The 21468-nt window shown below is 42.2% G+C and overlaps 1 protein-coding gene across 2 annotated transcripts in view; it reads left to right on the forward strand.

The window, feature by feature from the left end:
• Positions 1–21468, forward strand: part of BAG1 (BAG cochaperone 1) — a 56992-nt gene that overhangs the window by 22064 nt on the left and 13460 nt on the right. The window contains exons 3-7 of one of the 2 annotated variants that reach the window (XM_056520761.1): positions 4689–4771; positions 12132–12245; positions 16985–17092; positions 18668–18730; positions 20382–20473. In XM_056520761.1, the coding sequence (XP_056376736.1) occupies positions 4689–4771; positions 12132–12245; positions 16985–17092; positions 18668–18730; positions 20382–20471 (458 nt within the window). In that variant the 3' untranslated portion in view covers positions 20472–20473. Of the gene's footprint in view, positions 1–4688; positions 4772–12131; positions 12246–16984; positions 17093–18667; positions 18731–20381; positions 20687–21468 lie in introns of those variants that run through there. The other variant, XM_056520760.1, reaches the window with a different exon arrangement.

Here is a 21468-nt window from a genome sequence, read left to right on the forward strand (position 1 = left end):
AAAATGAAAGAAGCAATCTGATTGGTTGTTAAGGACAACTGGTTAACTTTTTCTCCACACAGGTTTTGATAAATCTCCCCCAATGTCTCATAATGACACTGTTAGAAATATTTGCTTATTTATTAAAAAGGAAAACCTAAAATATTTCATTGACATAAGTATTCAGACCCTTTATTCTGTACTTATAGAAAAATAGAATGTGTTGGCAGATAAGAACCATTTGACCCATCTAGTCTGCCCAATAATCTGAATACTATGAATACTCCCTGGCCCTATCTTATATGAAGGATAGCCTTATGCTTATCCCATGCATGGTTAAACTCCTTCCCTGTATTTGCAGCGACCACTTCTGCAGGAAGGCTATTCCATGCATCCACTACTCTCTCAGTAAAGTAATACTTCCTGATATTACTGCATAAACCTTTGCCCCTCTAATGTAAAACTATGTCCTCTTGTGGTAGTTTTTCTTCTTTTAACCCCTTAACGACACAGGATGTATATTTACGTCCTGCGCCGGCTCCCGCGATATGAAGCGGGATCGCGCCGCAATCCTGCATCATATCGCGTCGGTCCCGGCGCTCATCAACGGCCGGGACCCGCGGCTAATACCACACATCGCCGATCGCGGCGATGTGCGGTATTAACCCTTTAGAAGCGGCGGTCAAAGCTGACCGCCGCTTCTAAAGTGAAACTGAAAGTATCCCGGCTGCTCAGTCGGGCTGTTCGGGACCGCCGCGGTGAAATCGCGGCGTCCCGAACAGCTTGTAGGACACCGGGAGGGCCCTTACCTGCCTCCTCGGTGTCCGATCGGCGAATGACTGCTCCGTGCCTGAGATCCAGGCAGGAGCAGTCAAGCGCCGATAATGCTGATCACAGGCGTGTTAATACACGCCAGTGATCAGCATAGGAGATCAGTGTGTGCAGTGTTATAGGTCCCTATGGGACCTATAACACTGCAAAAAAATGTTAAAAAAAAGTGTTAATAAAGGTCATTTAACCCCATCCCTCATAAAAGTTTGAATCACCCCCCTTTTCCCATAAAAAAAATAAAACAATGTAAAAAAAAAAAAATAAACATATGTGGTATCGCCGCGTGCGTAAATGTCCGAACTATAAAAATATATCATTAATTAAACCGTACAGTCAATGGCGTACGCGCAAAAAAATTCCAAAGTCCAAAAAAGCGTATTTTGGTCACTTTTTATACCATTAAAACATGAATAAAAAGTGATCAAAAAGTCCAATCAAAACAAAAATCATACCGATAAAAACTAAAAAAATGAGCCCTCATACCACCCTGTACATGGAAAAATAAAAAAGTTATAGGGGTCAGAAGATGACATTTTTAAACGTATAAATTTTCCTGCATGTAGTTATGATTTTTTCCAGAAGTGCGACATAATCAAACCTATATAAGTAGGGTATCATTTTAACCGTATGGACCTACAGAATAATGATAAGGTGTAATTTTTACCGAAATATGCACTACGTAGAAACGGAAGCCCCCAAAAGTTGCAAAATGGCGTTTTATTTTTCGATTTTGTCGCACAATGATTTTTTTTTCCGTTTTGCCGTGCATTTTTGGGTAAAATGACTGTCACTGCAAAGTAGAATTGACGACGCAAAAAATAAGCCATAATATGGATTTTTAGTTGGAAAATTGAAAGGGTTATGATTTTTAAAAGGTAAGGAGGAAAAAACGAAAGTGCAAAAACGGAAAAACCCTGAGTCCTAAAGGGGTTAAATATCTTCTCCTCCTTTACCGTGTTGATTCCCTTTATGTATTTACAAGTCTCTATCATTTCCCCTCTGTCTCTTCTTTCTTCCAAGCTATACATGTTAAGGTCCTTTAACCTTTCCTGGTACGTTTTATCCTGCAATCCATGTACTAGTTTAGTAGCTCTTCTCTGAACTCTCTCTCTAGAGTATCTATATCCTTTTGGAGATCCGGCCTCCAGTACTGCGCACAATACTCCAAGTGAGGTCTCACCAGTGTTCTGTACAGCGCCATGAGCACTTCTCTCTTTCTACTGCTTATACCTCTCCCTATACATCCAAGCATTCTGCTAGCGTTTCCTGCTGCTCTATTACATTGTCTTCCTACCTTTACGTCTTCTGAAATAATTACTCCTAAATCCCTTTCCTCAGATACAGAGGTCAGGACTGTGTCACATATTCTATATTCTGCCCGAGGGTTTTTACGCCCCAGGTGCATTATCTTGCACGTATCCACATTAAATTTCAGTTGGCAGAGTTCTGACCATTCTTCTAGTTTTCCTAAATCCTTTTCCATTTGGCGTATCCCTCCAGGGACATCAACCCTGTTACATATCTTTGTGTCATTAGCAAAAAGACACACCTTACCATCGAGACCTTTTGCGATATCACTAATGAAGATATTAAACAAAATTGGTCCCAGTACAGATCCCTGAGGCACCTCACTGGTAACAAGACCTTGCTCTGAATATTCTCCATTGACTACAACCCTCTGTTGTCTGTCATTCAACCACTGCCTAATCCACTCAACAATATGGGAGTCCAAGCTCTATTGACAAGTATGTGGGACGGTGTCAAAAGCCTTAAAAAAATCTAGATAAACGATGTCTACTGCCCCTCCGATGTCTCGTTGAAGCACCTTTGGCAGCGATTACAGCCTCCAGTGTCCTTGGGTGTGATGCCACAAGGATTGCATGCCTAGATTTAAGGATTCTCTGCTGTTCTTCTCGGCAGATCCTCTCAAGCTCCGTCAGACTGCATGGGGACCGTTTGTGGAAGCCATGTTTACAAAAAAAAAAAAATGCTTGATTTGCTTTAAGTCCGGGCTCTGGCTGGGCCACTCAAGGACATTCATAGTGCTGTTTTCTCTTGGCTGTGTGCTTAGGGTCATTGGGGGGGGGGGGGGGGGGCATTTATCAAAGGATTTACCTGGTTTTGTTTTGTTTTTTCTTTTTTTTTTTTATGGGTTGATTTGTCACAGAAATTTTCTCAGTGTAAAATTTGAGACTTTTCCTGCAACTTTTGTTTTACACTAGAAATCAAGGTGTGTAGTAACTTTAAAGCAGTGGTCATAGATTTATCATTTGCAATTTGTCACACAATTTGTCGCAAATCTGCCCAAGCCCAGACCTGTCTTACAAAGCTGTCTGTGGACGGCATATGTAAAAAGTCACCCATTTTGGCGCAAACCTGTTAAAAAGCACAAGTGAAACCAAACAAAGTGATCCACTGAAGTGTCGTTTCCCAAAAAAATATGTTCTAGCCCCATATTTATCACATGCCCTGCACCATTTAACAAGTTTGGCGCATGTACACGTTACCATGACACAAATTAAATGTGTAGAAGAATTGTTCAAATACACCATATTGGGCAGGTGATGAGCAGTGCCTGCTTTCTTCTAGACATAGCGCTTAGAATTGTGGCCAGAATCTTTAACCAGACTTTAGACAAGCTTTCTGCAAACTTCAGGAGGGCTTTCATGTGTCTTTTTTTATTTTTATTTATTTATTTTTTTACTAAGGAGAGGCTTCTTTCTGGAAACTCTGCTATAATATTTCGACTGGTGGAGTGCTGCAGTGACATTTGACTTTCTGGAAGTTTCTCTTATCTGGACACAGGATCTTTGAAGCTTAGCCAGAGTGATCATTGGATTCTTGGTTATCTCTCTTACCAAGGCTCTTCTCCCCTAAATGCTTAGTTTAATGGGGCAGCCAGCTCTAGGAAAAGTCCTGATTGTTTCAAGCTTCTTCCATTTAAAAATGATGTAGGTCACTGTGCTCTTGGGAGCTTTCAGTGCAGCCAAATCTTTTTCTATTCTTCTTCAGATATGTGGCTTTACACAGTACTGTCTCTTAGCACTACAGGCAGTTCTTTCTCCCTCATATCTTGGTTTTTGCTCTGATATACATTATCAACTGTGAGACTCTATATAGACCAGGCTGGGTGTTTCCAAATCCTGCCCACTTACCTGAATTTACCACAGGTGGGTGACTTCAGTCAAGGTATAGAAACATCTCAGAGATGATCAAGAGAAATGGGAGGCTCAAGAGATAAATTCCAAGTGTCATGACAAATGGTTGTAATACTTATATACATTCCAAATTTTTTTTTTTTTATATATATTTTTAAACATTTCTGAAATTCTGTTTTCACGTTCTCATGATGGGTATTGGGGGTAGAAAAATGGGGAAAAACTTAATTAGTATTATTATTCCATAGGCTGCCCAGCACACGATGGTGGTGGTAGTGCATGCTGAGTGCAGCTCTCTGCATGGATCTGTAATGCAGAGGATCAGCGGCTTTGATTGGCAAGCGGGCAGTGGGAGATTTGAATCCTGCCAAAATGTTGGCCAGTCTCTGTAGCTGTTCACCGGATGGGGGTGATAATGGCGTCTCAGAGTGCTTGGACACCCACAGTATCCGTTAGTAATTTCCCAATATCAAAGGGGGATTTAAATCTCCTGCTGCTCGCGTGCCAATAATAGCAGCTGATCTCCGAGTGCCAATTCCGTAAGCCTATGTATCTACTGAAAAAGTTCCACACTTAAATTTTTTTTAAGAAACAGACTGGACAGAAATTGTAAAATGATGCAAAAATGTATAGATAATTTTTTTTGTTGGGTAAATTCAGATCTTTTTGGGGAATAAACTGGTTTGTAAGTTTATTGTGTGTTGTTTTCTATGCATTAAGGGAAATCACTTAAGGAAATGGAACAGACCCTTTCATCGCTGGGTATCAAGAATGGCTGTAAAGTAATGCTAATTGGAAAGAAGGTAAATTTAGATTTTGTCTATTTACTTGCATATCTGTTCAGTATGTCTGCTTGTAAAATGTGTTAAATAGTAAGTATTGCTGAAATGAATGTTTCTCCTATTTCTATGGAGAGAGTACATTACAGTGAACAAACATGGTTGCTTTCAGAAAGGCAGGAAAATGTGAAAAGGTTTATTCCCATAACTGAATGGTATGCAATTTTTCTAGGCTAAGCCATAACAATCTGATCATGGGGTTCCAACATTTGTGACTTCTGCGGATCCAGAGAATGAAACACCTTCCCCTCAGTTTTCCCCTGCACAGCGAGTAGCTAGGAGTTTTTCTATGCAAGGAAACACAGCCCCCATTGACCTCCATTGTTTAGTAAGTGACAGCTTATCTTAGTCATATGCCCTCATGTACTATGATCAGAAAACCCCTTCGATTGAGCTATCATTTTGTTCTAAAGAGTTCTGGTTCCTTGCATTTTATGAAATTTACGAGGAGATGCTGGAATTTTTATGTATTAGTGTTTGAGAGCACAAATGCTTGTAGATATAGACGTGGTATATTAAAACCTCACACCTTGATCTGTATCTTGGTTACAAGCCTGACTATATAGTCAAAAGGAAAGCAGAGCTTCTCATAGGGCAATACATTTATCACAAATGCTGTAGAGGCCCCCATTGGGGAACTCCTCACATCTTTAGGGTGGGCAACAGACACAACCACTATGCAGGTGTGGAAAGAGAAAACACAAAAAAAGCACAGAGCGCTTAAACAGGTGAAATGTATGCAGCTCAGCTTAAATTTGTGGGGAAGCCACAACACCATGAAAGGTGGATCAATCCCACTCCGGGGAGAAGCCAAGATGCCAGGATGTGCAGCGTAGGAGCTATAGCTGGCCTGACATACAGTTCAAGCCAGTAGGATATGCAGAAATAGTGAAAAGAAGAAAGACTCCAATTCGCACAGCGATCCAATATAATCAAATGCCAGAGTAGCTATAACTCTCCAAGAGAGTTTTATTGTCCAAAAACAAGCGCTTTCGGAGCTCTTATGGCTCCTTCCTCAGGTTACGGGACTTCTCCTGAACAAGGAGCCATAAGAGCTCCATAAGCGCTTGTTTTTGGACAATAAAACTCTCTTGGAGAGTTATAGCTACTCTGGCATTGGATTATATTGGATTGCTGCGCGAATTGGAGTCTTTCTTCTTTTCACTTTTTCTGCAGGTGTGAGAAAAATGGTGCAGCCTCCCAGGTGTCAGGACTGAAGCATACCAGCCGAGGTATTGTGGAGGATCTGTAGAATAAAATACCTGGGTTCCTGGCACAATCCACCTAGAGAAACTTCATAATTTACAGATGTGGACAAAATTGTTGGTACCCTTCTGTAAAAGACAGAAAAACCCACAGTGCTCCCTGAAATAACTTGAAATTGACAAAAGGAATAATGAATAAAAATGTACTGAAAATGATGAAAATCAGTCATTACTTTTGAATTGTGGTTCAATTGTTAAATCAATTAGAAAAACAAAATAATGGAAAAGAGGATTAAATTGTATTCATGCGGCTTACGTATTTTTCATTTTACACATTGTGGACAAAATCATGTATACAAAATCATCCTAAATGCATTTATCGTCAGGGCCGGCATTGGGGGGGGGACAATCTGGGCAGTTGCCCAGAGCTACCATCCAAAAGGGGCCCCTGAAAAGCTTTAAGGAATTACTAACACTACTGCATTTTGCGCAAAATTGCGGTAAAATCTGTTCGTATAGTCCTAAAGCTGTCCAGGCTGCAGAGGGCCCATAGACAACGCACTCAGACTTACTACGTACCTTCGATGCAATGACTCCTATAGGCTAGGACTCCTGATGATGTCATCGCAGGTCTTGGAAGATCCATACTAAGTCTGTGCTGTATGTGTATGGTATCTGTATGTGTATGGTCTGTGCAATGGATATTCAATTACAGCACATGTATCGCTGCCTACCCAGTGTGGAACCACTAACAGATATTGTGGGCAGTGATCTTCTCATTCTCAGTGCTGCCTGTCAGTAATAGCGCCCACACATACTATAACAGTGATCTTCTCAGTGCAGCTATTACTGACAGGCAGCACTGAGAAGATCCCTGTTATAGTATATGTGGGCACTATTACTGATAGGCAGCACTGAGAAGATCCCTGTTATGGTATATGTGGGCACTGTTACTGACAGGCAGCACTGAGAAGATCACTGTTATAGTATATGAAGGCACTATTACTGATAAACAGCACTGAGAAGATCACTGTTATAGTATATGTGGGCGCTGTTACTGACAGGCAGCACTGAGAAGATCACTGTTATAGTATATGAGGGCACTATTACTGATAGGTAGCATTGAGAAGATCACTGTTATAGTATATGAGGGCGCTATTACTGATAGGCAGCACTGAGAAGATCCCTGTTATAGTATATGTGGGCACTATTACTGATAGGCAGCACTGAGAAGATCCCGGTTATGGTATATGTGGGCACTGTTACTGACAGGCAGCACTGAGAAGATCACTGTTATAGTATATGAAGGCACTATTACTGATAAACAGCACTGAGAAGATCACTGTTATAGTATATGTGGGCGCTGTTACTGATAGGCAGCACTGAGAAGATCACTGTTATAGTATATGTGGGCGCTGTTACTAACAGGCAGCACTGAGAAGATCACTGTTATAGTATATGAAGGCGCTATTACTGATAAACAGCACTGAGAAGATCACTGTTATAGTATATGTGGGTGCTATTACTGACAGGCAGCACTGAGAAGATCACTGTTATAGTATATGTGGGTGCTATTACTGACAGGCAGCACTGAGAAGATCACTGTTATAGTATATGTGGGCACTATTACTGACAGGCAGCACTGAGAAGATCACTGTTATAGTATATGAGGGCGCTATTACTGATAGGCAGCACTGAGAAGATCACTGTTATAGTATATGTGGGCGCTGTTACTGACAGGCAGCACTGAGAAGATCGCTGTTATAGTATATGTGGGTACTATTACTGATAGGCAGCACTGAGAAGATCACTGTTATAGTAAATGTGGGCACTATTACTGATAGGCAGCACTGAGAAGATCCCTGTTATGGTATATGTGGGCGCTGTTACTGACAGGCAGCACTGAGAAGATCACTGTTATAGTATATGTGGGCGCTGTTACTGACAGGCAGCACTGAGAAGATCGCTGTTGTAGTATATGAAGGCGCTATTACTGATAAACAGCACTGAGAAGATCACTGTTATAGTATATGAGGGCGCTATTACTGATAGGTAGCATTGAGAAGATCACTGTTATAGTATATGAGGGCGCTATTACTGATAGGCAGCACTGAGAAGATCACTGTTATGGTATATGTGGGTGCTGTTACTGACAGGCAGCACTGAGAAGATCCCTGTTATAGTATATGAGGGCGCTATTACTGATAAACAGCACTGAGAAGATCACTGTTATAGTATATGAGGGCGCTATTACTGATAGGTAGCATTGAGAAGATCACTGTTATAGTATATGAGGGCGCTATTACTGATAGGCAGCACTGAAAAGTTCAATGTTATAGTATATGAGGGCGCTATTACTGACAGGCAGCACTGAGAAGTTCAATGTTATAGTATATGAGGGTGCTATTAATGACAGGCAGCACTGAGAAGATCACTGTTATAGTATACGTGGGTGCTATTACTTACAGGCAGCACTGAGAAGATCACTGTTATAGTATACGTGGGTGCTATTACTTACAGGCAGCACTGAGAAGATCACTGTTATAGTATATGTGGGTACTATTACTGATAGGTAGCACTGAGAAGATCCCTGTTATAGTATATGTGGGCACTATTACTGATAGGTAGCACTGAGAAGATCCCTGTTATAGTATATGTGGGCACTATTACTGATAGGCAGCACTGAGAAGATCACTGTTATAGTATATGTGGGCACTATTACTTACAGGCAGCACTGAGAAGATCACTGTTATAGTATATGTGGGCACTATTACTTACAGGCAGCACTGAGAAGATCACTGTTATAGTATATGTGGGCACTATTACTTACAGGCAGCACTGAGAAGATCACTGTTATAGTATATGTGGGCACTATTACTGATAGGCAGCACTGAGAAGATCACTGTTACAGTATGTATATGTGGGCGCTATTAGTGACAGGTGGCACTGAGAAGATCACTGTTATAGTATATGTGGCCGCTATTAGTGACAGGCAGCACTGAGAAGATCACTGTTATAATATATGTGGGCCCATTGAATTTAACAGGATTCTGCTGCACTGTGCACACGGTGGAATTTCCGTGCCAGAGTTTCCAGCACGGAAATTCAATTTTCAGTGTCTGCACAAAGAATGTGTTCTTTCTTTGTGTGGAGTCCGCACAGAATGCATAGCTGTCTATTCCTGTGCGGTCCTAGCACTGGCATATTATGCCGGTGCCCCACAGTTTTCGGAATATCCGCACGGAGATTCTCTGAGTAAATATTCCGTCGTGTAAATGTAGCCTTATAGTAAATGTGGGCGCTATTACTGATAGGCAGCACTGAGAAGATCACTGTTATAGTAAATGTGGGTGCTATTACTGATAGGCAGCACTGAGAAGATCCCTGTTATAGTATATGTGGGCGCTATTACTGATAGGCAGCACTGAGAAGATCACTGTTATAGTAAATGTGGGCGCTATTACTGATAGGCAGCACTGAGAAGATCCCTGTTATAGTATATGTGGGCGCTATTACTGATAGGCAGCACTGAGAAGATCACTGTTATAGTAAATGTGGGCGCTATTACTGATAGGCAGCACTGAGAAGATCCCTGTTATAGTAAATGTGGGCGCTATTACTGATAGGCAGCACTGAGAAGATCCCTGTTATAGTAAATGTGGGCGCTATTACTGATAGGCAGCATTGAGAAGATCACTGTTTATCTGTGTGCGGTAACTATTACTGTATAAAGGCCATCTTGTCCTTTATACAGTAATAGTTACCACACACAGATAAACAGTGATCTTCTCAGTGCTGCCTATCAGTAATAGCGCCCACATTTACTATAAGGCTACATTTACACGACGGAATTAGGTTAGGGCTACATGGCAATAATTGGTCGCACAGTCAAAGATTGCCATGTTGTTCTCCTTGAATTGTGCTGAATCTTAGCTAGTATAAGTAAATGTGGTCACACGTAGAGAAATCCAGCGCAAATCAGTTCTTGCTCTTTAGGGGGTTTATTAAACCCTTAAAACGGCATCATAAAATGTATGGCTTTCTATGACCCTGTGGTTTCCTGTAACCATACATTTTATGATGCCGTTTTGTGCTGGATTTCTCTATGTATGTCCTTACAAGTTGCTGTTACTCCACTGCTGTCCGTGGACTTTGTTCTTGCAAAGGGGGGGAGCTGAGCTGAGCTTATTTGCCCAAATGGGGTCATGTTGTGACCCCTAAATTACCTCAGCCACAAATTCATCTTGGCTGGAATTATTACGTTTGTCATGTTGTAGTCACAGCCATTTGGGGTTTGCAGCGCAATCTCATTTACTCACATTAGCTGAGATGCAGCACAATTCAGGGAGCACAACATAGTGATCTTTGGTCACGCAATCTGGGGGCCCCCATTTTTGCCCAGGTCCACACTGGCCCTGATGATCGTGCAGCTTCTATAGATGATACCCTTAGCAGGACCTTTTTTTTCTTAACCGGCATCAATATGACGTAATAAGATCGCTTGATGGACCTTACATACTAAAAGCTGCTGCCAGACTGGTATGAAATATGAAAAATACATGAGCCACATGGATCTAAATGAAACCTCTTTTGAAAAAGAATAAAGTATAAAAAATAAATTCAGTATAAATATGCATGGTGTTAAGTTGTTGTTACTTTTGTATTCTAGTGATCGGTCCAGGTCTCGCCCTTTCTATGCTTGCCTGCCATTGGCACTCCCCCCTACTACCCTGGGTTATGCCACTCCCCCTAATGCTTCTGCGCATGTATGGCTCCATGGTCTACTATGATAATAGGGCATGTATATAGCTTAATGCTCTCTTATGACCATTTGTGCTGTATTAGAGCTCTACTTAGTCACTGAGAAAGCATATGCAGCTCCATAGTCTCCTATGGTCATTGGATTTGTATTTGGCATCTCCTATTGCCAACAAAATTGTTCACAGCTCCATTGCCTCTTTTAGCCGTTGTATTTGTACTTAGCATCCACATTTATTCAGCTTCATGGTCTTGTGGTTTTTCCTCAGGATCCTCCTACATCCGGCCAGCAGCATGCCATAAGGTCATTACCCCCTTTCCTTGGTTCCCCTTGTTGCTCAGGGTAACCTCTTCACCTCATTAGTCACGTAATTGTGTTCATGCCGCACTGCCCATATCCCCCTGGAAACCAGTTAGTGCTCTGCCTGCTTTCCTCCACTACCGGTCACCCATAGCTTGATTACTGATTCTGTAGTTGAAGTGCCAGTCACCCTATTATTAGTGCAAGGTGACACTGAGTGTGCAATACACCTTGTAGTGCAGGTGGTACCTATTATGCTATGTTAAGACACAGAGTCCTCTCTTCATGTAGTACCTGCTTTAGCTATTCCACCAGCCTCATTACACCCTTCCAAGGCAGAGTAATTGTGTCATTTATAGGTCCCCTCTTCCATATTAGCTGCCATACTCCTCTATCAGCCACATAACCCCCTTTCTGTAGATGAAGCAATTATGTTATACAGTTATGTAAAGGTTTTATATTTCACCTTTACTTTTTTCTCTATACTTGGAACCTCTGGCTACAGCTATAAGAAATAATCATAGTTTGAAGGGCTTTGGTCTTAAGTGTGATTACAATCCTATAGCTTTCCTAGATTAATGACAGTACTAAACCAATTTGGTCGAGTTTCCGGTCTCTATATTAATTGGGGCAAATCTATTTATATGTCTTTGGGCTTTGATCCAATACAGACTAACCTCCCATTGGAAGTGGTTCGGGATGAAGATTCCTTCTCTTATTTGGGAATCAACATCTCAAATCAACCCCGGGATTTTACGAAACTTACCGGTAATCTGCTTCCTTTAAAAAAAAAAAATAATAATAATTCGGAGTAAATGTGAAATCTTGACAAAACTCCCATTATCTAGAACGGACAGAATTGCACTAATTAAGATGGTCACTCTACCCCAGGTACTGTATGTAATTAACGCCGCCCCTGTGTGGATCACCTCAGGTTGGTTCAAATTTAATAAAAAAAGGTTTTATATTTCATTGTTAGAGTGCATTATTAACCATATAGAAGTTTTATATTGTGGTCTAGTTTTCTCCATAGTTATACATATGTACATGTTGTCAACAGAACTGTCCAGAGGAGGAATCTGAATTAAAGAAACTAAAGGATTTGGAAAAATCTGTTGAACAAATAGCAAGCAAACTAGAAGATGTTAACAAGGAGCTATCGGGCATCCAGAAGGTAATGTAACAACATACACACAATTATATTCCCAGCTTCATTAGAACCATGTATTTTCTGTGGAGCGTAAGCAGTGAGCTTTTGAAGCAGCATAAATTTAACTTAATATAATGCAGAAGTAGTCTAAGTGTATTAAAATGAGAGATTCTCTTTATTTAGAAAGTTATAAACATATAAAATCAGTACAGTGATCCCTCAACATACGATGGTAATCCGTTCCAAACTGACCATCGTTTATTGAAACCATCGCATGTTGAGGGATCTCTGCAATGTAAAGTATAGGACAGTGGTCTACAACCTGCGGACCTCCAGATGTTGCAAAACTACAACAACCAGCATGATGGGTGTTGTAGTTTTGCAACATCTGGAGGTCTGCAGGTTGAAGACCACTGGTATAGTAAGTTGTACTCACCTGTCCCCGCCGCTCCGGACCGTCACCGCTGCCCGGGATGTCGCCGGTCCCCGACGCTCCAGCAAGGCCACTGCTTCCCCGGCATCCTCGCTCTCCGTCGCCGCCATCACATCGCTACGCACGCCGCTCCTATTGGATGACGGGACGGCGTGCGCATCGACGTGATGACGACGATGGAGAGCGCCGACGATGCAGGGATCCCGAAGAGGACGCGCCGGAGCCCCGTGGACAGGTAAGTGATCATAACCGGACCACACGGGGCACCGTAAATGGCTATCCGGTGGTAGCTGAAGCAGTCTGTGCTGCGGGATAGCCGTTTATGCGATGGCCCCGACATACAAAAGAATCGTATGTTGATGCTGCCTCTGAGAGGCCATCGCATGTGGAAATTATCGTATGTCGGGGCTTTCGGGGGTGGGGGGGGGGTCACTGTACTGATGCTTTGAGATTAGTCCATTAGGTTAAATGATGAGTAACAATAAATAAATTGGAAGTAGATAAACTGTGGGAGAGAAAAACAGGATAAATTTTCTCCATAACAGCCAATCACAGCTTAGCTTTCACTTTAACAGAGCTCCTTTACATATAAAAGCTGTGAGGTGTGATTGGTTGTTATGGGAAAATCACTACAGTTTTTCTTTCACACAGTATGATACATTTTGGCCTAAATTTTATAAAAATGTGTTAGATCTGTGCACCCAGAAAGCTATCTAACCTATAAAACTGGTCAACTTTTATAGTGGGTGGGGTGGTAGTCTTCAAAGTGGCTGCTATAAGTAAAGCAGTAATAAGTAAACTTTAGGGGAGAGTGGTATATTTTAACCAACAGCTTTGTTAAAGTCAGACCAGAATATGTAAGTTATAGCGAAGCTCAACCTCATAAGAGCCATGGGTTCCTCCACTTTTCCAACAGGTATTAAGCTGTATTGGCCCATATGTATCAATCAGCCTGAAACCCTAATTGTCTAGTTTTTCCCATAACAACCAATCACAGCTCAACTTTCACTTTACAAGAGCTTATTAAGATATGAAAGTTGAGCTATGATTGGTTGTTGTGAGAAAAAACAGACAATTAGGGTTTCATGCTGATTGATAAATATGGGCCATTGTCTTTTTTATTTTGTTGAACTAATAGGGAGTGGTATGCCATCTAGTTAAAACTTTGAACCCATTTTCGGTCACTGCTTACTTTGCAGGAGTAGGGGATCCTGTTAAAAACAGGAGTCCCTGTTCTTCTATGTTCACTGCTCAAAAAAAATAAAGAGAACACTTAAACAACACAATGTAACTCCAAGTCAATGACACTGCTGTGAAATCACACTGTCCACTCAGGAAGCAACACTGATTGACAATCAATTTCACATGCTCTTGTGCAAATGGAACCAACAACAGGTGGAAATTATAGGCAATGAGCAAGACTCCCCCAATAAAGGAGTGGTTCTGCAGGTGGTGACCACAGACCACTTCTCGGTTCCTATGCTTCCTGGCTGATGATTTTGTCACAAGTGGCTCAGGTAGTGCAGCTCATACAGGATTGCACATCGATGCAAGCTGTGGCAAGAAGGTTTTCTGTGTCTGTCAGCGTAGTGTCCAGAGCATGGAGACGCTACAAGGAGACAGGCCAGTACATTAGGAGACGTGGACAGGGATGTGGAAATCCTATCGCCCGACGCCCGGGACATGTAGTTCCGGGCGCCAGGCAGGTGAAGACCGACTTCCCCCTTATTTTTCTTTAATGCTGGTGTGAGGCGCAGGAGCCGATGCAAGTCTGCACCTCCCACCGGCGCTCAGGGTGTATGTAGGGGGCGGCGGCCTCCAGCTGACCGCAGAGCCCGAGGTCGCACGTTTGCATGACATAATTAATCCACGCCCCCTTATCTACCCCTCCTGGAGGATGGAGGACGCAGTTCTACATTACACATGAAGACACAGCAGGGGCAGAGCGAGGACGTACACAGCTCGGTACACAGCTCCTCCCCTCCCCCGCACACAGCTCTATCCCTCCCCCTGCTCTGTCTCCAAAGGACCTAATCTACCACGGGGAGGCTGCAAGTTTGCACGGGGAAAACACAGGGGGGAAAGAGAGGGAGAGGGCACTCAGGTGAGGTGGCAGAGAATGCAGGCGGCAGCAGGAAGGGTGGTTGTATATGTATGGTGTGAGTGTATGTGTGACGTGTGTGTGTGTATGTAATGTATGATGTTGGGGGCAGTGGCGGGGGTGTGTTTGTATGTATGGTATGGGGGCAGTGGCCGGTGCATGTATGATATGTGTATGCATAAATGTTTTGTATGGGGGCGGACTGACACGTCAGGCATTAGGGCAGTGCCCAAGGGCCGTGTCTCGTGGGGGGGGGGGGGGGGGGGGGCGCTGCCGCTGTGCCGTTTAATTTAATTTATTTTTAGTGTCTTCTGGCCACCCGCACTAAATTGCACCACCAGAATCCCGCCCCCTTCATACTCACCCGCCGACCAAGAGCCCCACAGATACACGCGAACATGCCCCAACCAAAACTACAACTTGTTGCACCATAACCTGAACTGTAGGACTATAAAGTGTAACATGCTGGGAGTTGTAGTTTTGGTTCGGGTCAGCTGCAGAGCCATAGGCTGCATCAGGGCATGCTGGGTGTTGTAGTTACTAACTGCAATTCCCAGTATTCCTTGACACAGCCTATGGCTCTGTAGCTGACACGAACCAAAACTACAACTCCCAGCATGTTACACAATAACCTTAACTGTACTACTATACAGTGCAACATACTGCAACACCCACAGAACCATCGGCTGTATCAGGGCATGCTGGGTGTTGTAGTTTTGGCATGCTGCGATCGCCGTGGCCGCTATTAAACCATTAGATCACCGCTGTCAAAGTTGACAGCAGTGTCTAAAGGGATCTTGTATCCATCCCTGGTGGTCTAGTGGGGTGGATCGTACTATTTTGGTTGAAATTATTTTATCTACCAGGACAAGTGGATTTTCTTGAGGGACAGGTAGATTGTGTTCCGCTTTAGTCCCTTGGACAAGTATTTATTTTTTTTATTTCCACACCCCTGCGTTGAGGAGGCCGTAGGAGGGCAACAGCCCAGCAGCAGGACTGCTACCTCTACCTTAATGCAAGGAGGAGCTGGAGGAGCACTACCAGAGCCCTGCAAAATGACCTCCTGCAGGCCACAAATGTTCATGTGTCTACTCAAACGATCAGAAACAGACTCCATGAGGGTGGTATGAGGGCCCGACATCCACAGGTGGGGGTTGTGCTTACAGCCCAACACCTTGCAGGACGTTTGGCATTTGCCAGAGAACACCAAGATTGACAAATTCGCCACTGGCGCCCTGTGCTCTTCACAGATGAAAGCAAGTTCACGTGAAGAACTTTCTGCTGCCTGCAACATCCTCCAGCGTGACTGGTTTGGCGGTGGGTCAGTAATGGTGTGGAGTGGCATTTCTTTGGGGGGCCGCACAGCCCTCAATGTGCTTGCCAGAGGTAGTCTGACTGCCATTAGGTACCGAGATTAGATCCTCAGAGCCCTTGTGAGACGATATGCTGGTGCGGTTGGCCCTGGGTTCCTCCTAATTCAAGACAATGCTAGACCTCATGTGGCTGGAGTGTGTCAGCAATTCCTCCAAGAGGAAGGCATTGATGCTATGGACTGGCCCACCCATTCCCCAGACCTGAATCCGATTGAGCACATCTGGGACATCATGCCTCGCTCCATCCACCAACGCCATGTTGCACCACAGACTGTCCAGGAGTTGGCAGATGCTTTAGTCCAGGTCTGGAAGGACATCCCTCAGGAGACCATCCGCCACCTCATCAGGAGCATGCCCAGGTATTGTAGTGAGGCCATACAGGCACATGGAGGCCACTCACACTCCTGAGCCTCATTTTGACTTGTTTTAAGGACATTAAATCAAAGTTGGATCAGCCTGTAGTGTGGTTTTCCCCTTTGATTTTGAGTGTGACTCCATATCCAGACCTCCATGGGTTGATAAATTTGATTTCGATTGATAATTTTTGTGTGATTTTGTGGTCCGCACATTCAACTATGTAAAGATGAAAGTATTTCATATGATTAGTTCATTCATTCAGATCTAGGATGTGTTATCTTAGTGTTCCCTTTATTTCTTTGAGCAGTGTAGTTATGTGGAGCTTTATCTGAAGCAAATCACAAAAAATAATTATCAGGATGAATTCGGTTAATTCCAATTAATGCACTCATCTGACGTCAACAGGTTTTTAATGAATTGAGTTACTTTTACACTCACATTCTGCCGGTGTTAAAAAAAAAAAAACACTAAATTAAAATTATTTTCATTGGCTCTACAGGGTTTTCTCAATAAAAGTCTGCAAGTTGAAGCACTTGGCAAGCTTGAAAAAAGGATAAAGACAACTGTGGAGCAATTCATGAAAATCCTGGAACAGATAGATTCCATGGTAAGACTTTTTCTCATCTGGGACACAAAATAATCGGGTAAAAGGGGTTTTAATTAGGATAGGCCATCAGTATTAGATTGGTGAGGGTCCCATTCTTGTCACTCCTATCTATTCGCTGTTTAAAAGGGCTGCTTATCCCCTTTTTATGGTTTATAAGGCACAACACCATAGCAGCTGTGACTGGGATTACAGTTTTGTATGGATTGAGACACAGACCCATTAGTTTAAGGGGCTATCGGGAATTTATCCAGGACTAAGACCTCTTCAGGGGGGGTAAGCCATTAGATTGGTAGGGGTCTGACTCTCGGGCACCCCTGCTGATCAGCCATTTAAAGGGGCCACTTCTTGTTGACAGACTGTACCATATGCTTAGTGTTGGTCACCCCATGATCAAATTTTGGGGACCTATACTGAAGATAAGAAAGGTTGTCAAGAATACAGTAAAATTCGAAAATGTATTTAAAGGGGTTTTCCAGGAAAAAAACTTTTGATAGCTTATCTATGGGATAGGCTATCCATAGTTGATCAACAGAGTGTCAGCTCCCAGCAACCCCACCGACCATTGCCGCTGCAAGCAGGACACGGGGGTACAGCTAGAAGCACAATATAGGATTAGGTCATCAACAGATCCGCAGCATAAAATATGCTGCAGATTAATTCCATGTGACCCTACCCCTAAAGGGATTTTCTCATGAAGATCCTGTGATTAGGTAATAATTGAGTGAATGCCGGGGGGGGCCCCATGACTCAGAACCTCATTCATCTTGAGAACAGGGATTGTATACTATATGATTGGATTCATACTTTACCGATAACTATCTTTAAAAAGTACCTGTAACCAAAGAAACTGTTCTTAACTACCTCAGGCTATGTTCCCTAACTACTCCTAACCCCCCTCCTGCCCTTTAAAACAATTTAAGAGCTTTAAAAAGCTGTGTATCTAATAGGAGAAAGTGGGCGTTTCCCAGCAGGAATGACATCACTGAAGCCTGCTGGGGGACAACTTCCGCCCTCACATTGTTGCAGCATTGTGATGAAAAGAAGACCTCAAGCTCTGTGCATGTTTCAGTCTGTGCAGATTTCAGTGAGAATCTGTGGAGCTTTCACATTCTGTGCAGCTGTCAATCAAGCTCTGTGCAGAGAAACACTTCCTGTGTTCGGACTCCTGCCAGGCTGGGAGGAGACCGAACTCGCTGTATTAATTGTGGCAGCGAACAGAACAGAGCCACCTTGTTTCTATTACATTTTAAACATATTGATGTTGATAATTTTAAAAGCAAGTGACTGGGAAAGTGTCTGCTAATTACACAAGGAACACTATATTAAAAGTTTTATTTGGTGACTCTTTAACGTACTTCTGACACTGAGACACACTCGTAGACTTTATGTAAATCTGCTCACCCTTTTGTTTTAGTGATCAGAGGGGTGTCAGCACCTGGACCACCACCGATTAAAGTTTTGTCATGTCACCATAACATGTCAGACATTTGTTAAAATGGTAGTTATCATAATTTTTTTTTCTTCTTTGACTGCAAAACATAATTTGGAAATAATAATTCATGTGTTACCTCTCAGTCTATGCCAGAACATTTCAGTGACTGTAGGATGAAAAGAAAAGGACTGGTGAAAAAGGTTCAGGTAAGAAATAAACAATAAAAAAGTCTTGTATGAAAGCCAGGAACATTACATAAACAAATTGATAAACCTCCCCATTATCTGTGGTCATCAATAGTAGTAGAAGAGTTTCTATACTGTCTCCTGAATGGCTCAGTTATCATGATAACGCTGCAACATTATCATGACCAGAGCAGACAACATGGGGATCTCCAGAATAGCACAGTTCAAGTATGTTGTACTTTGGGAGCAATTAGGTGTCAAAGTCTAGCCAAAGGTTACTTTTCCCCTTTTTTCTGGAATTTTGCCTTAACCTCTTCCCACTCCATGATGTACATTTTCATAAATTGCCGCAGATTTCTAAATTTTTATTGCAAGGATTTTAGGTGTTGATGTCATGTGACACTATTACTGAGTAGTGTTGTGTGCTGTCATTAACCAAGTGCCAGACCCAGTGATCTCTGTGATCAGTTAATTCTTACTGACCAATTACGATATTTTAGTTAAATAATAAAGGCAGCCTGTGATCTAAACCTCCTCAGTTCTGTTAGTAAGGAGATTAGAGCGAAATCTTGTAGTTCTTTTGCCATTAAAACTTCCCTGTCGTCTGTATTTTCCACCCCTGATCATCTTGTTTTCTTCTTCGTCATATCCCCTTCCTGTGATCCCTGTTAGGGTGCATGCACACCACATTTTTGCTATACAGTTCGTTAAAAACCATACGGAACCAAATAGAAAACCGTATGCATTGACTAAACCGTATGTCAAATGCATCATCAGGTTTAGTCCGTTTTGTGTCTTGTACGGTTTTTTCCAGTTTTTTTACCAGTACCCAAAACCGTAGTCTACCACGTTTTGTGGTATAGGTGAAAAACCGTATTAAACCGTATAGAGTTTTTTTTTAACATGGGAGACAATGGGAACTGTACAGAACCATATATGCGTACAGTTAAATCCAGTTTTCACCATACGGTTTTTGACTTTGCACAGTTTTTTTTCTTGGAATTTCAATCAAACAAGTAAAACTTATTCAAAATGGAGTGAAAAGTTAAGAACGTATACTTTTTTTTCTTAAAAAAACAGATGCAACCATACATTATTTTTCAAACCGTATACGGTTTTTAACCTTTTACGGGTTGAAATTTGTACACACGTTTTGATACAGTTTAGTCAGGTTTTGAGGAATCCGTTTTTCATCAAAAACCTGATACGGGAACTGTATTGCAAAAATGTGGTGTGAATGCAGCTTTACTGATCAGTCAAACTCCCAGTACTAAATCGGTGGATTACTACCAGTTAATGAGGAAAAGTGTTTATTTTTACAAATTAATTTAATAGTTTGTAATTTGCAGTATTCCATTTTAGGTACATACCATTTTAAAGGGGTACTACGCTGCTCAGTGTTTGGAACAAACTGTTCCGAACGCTGGAGCCAGCAACTTGTGACGTCATAGTCCGCCCCCTTGTTCCAAACGCTGAGTACCCCTTTAAGTACCTAACATGCTTGCCCTAAATTCATGCAAACATATGGTGTAGATGTTTGGTGTAAAGTAAGCCGGGTAGTAATCTAGGCAGTCTTAAATGCACTGCCTTTGTTTAAAGGGAGTCAGAGTGATATATTTGGGTTCTTTGTAAGGATAAACCATGACATTTTCTTTTCTTTTCTACTTTATAGGGTCTTCTTGCTCAATGTGACACAGTAGAAGGAAATATCAGCCAAGAGATGGACAAACTGCAGTGCAAGAATTTGGCTCTGTCTAAGTAGAGGTTGTGATGAAAATGTGTAACTATAGTAGAAAAGTTGCTCTATGAGCAATTATTGTGAAAAAGATTTGCTCTTTACATTGGAGCATATACTTACTTTGCATTACTTTATAGTTGCTCTTAGTAACATTACTATATTTTGCCTGGGTGAGACTTGCAACTTTTTGTTTAAGACAACACAATAAGTAAAGTACCATTACAAACCAGAAGCATAAATGATGTTGAGAATTTTTTTTATGTACTTGAGCTACTGGGTTTTCCTTCTTTAATGCATTTATCCCGCTACCCCTGAACATCCACAGAGGGCTGCTCTTATTTAGGTCCGTAAGAGACATATACATGTTTATATAGACAAGCTGCTAACTTGTGGCAGTAGTATATGGACAGAGGAACCATGCTTTGAGCTAAAGATCAGCATAGGTTTATCAGGTAGATCAGGATACTCCTGCAAATTATTGATGTTGCTTATTTTACAAAACACTTGTAAGAGTACTTAAACTTGGATTTCATGTACTACATATATATTCTATTATGTGGACTACCGTAAATGACATTACAGTATATTCTTTATTTGCTCTACAAAAAATATGCTTTTAGGTCTCCTTGTTTTACGGCTTGAATCTAGTCATGCAACTGTTCTGAAAATTGAATCAAACAGATCCATGTGCAATATAATATTTGCTTGTTATGCACATACATTAAAGGGGTACTCCGCTGCTCAGCGTTTGGAACAAACTGTTCCGAACTCTGGAGCCGGCGACGGGAGCTCGTCACTCCCCCTCCTATAGACTTGCATTGAGGGGGCAGAGCATGACGTCATGAGGGGCGGGGCTATAACATCACGAGCTCCCGGCGCCTTTAGGGTGCGTTCACACTACGGAATTCTCACAGAACTCCGCGAGCAGAATTCCGCGGTGTGAACTTAACATTAGTGTGAATGGGTCTCCTCGAATGAATGGGTCTCCACTGTGGAATTTCCACGGCGGACAATTCCGCCG

This window comes from Hyla sarda, chromosome 5 (assembly GCF_029499605.1).
Source record: "Hyla sarda isolate aHylSar1 chromosome 5, aHylSar1.hap1, whole genome shotgun sequence".
In the NCBI taxonomy this organism is placed as follows: domain Eukaryota; kingdom Metazoa; phylum Chordata; class Amphibia; order Anura; family Hylidae; genus Hyla; species Hyla sarda.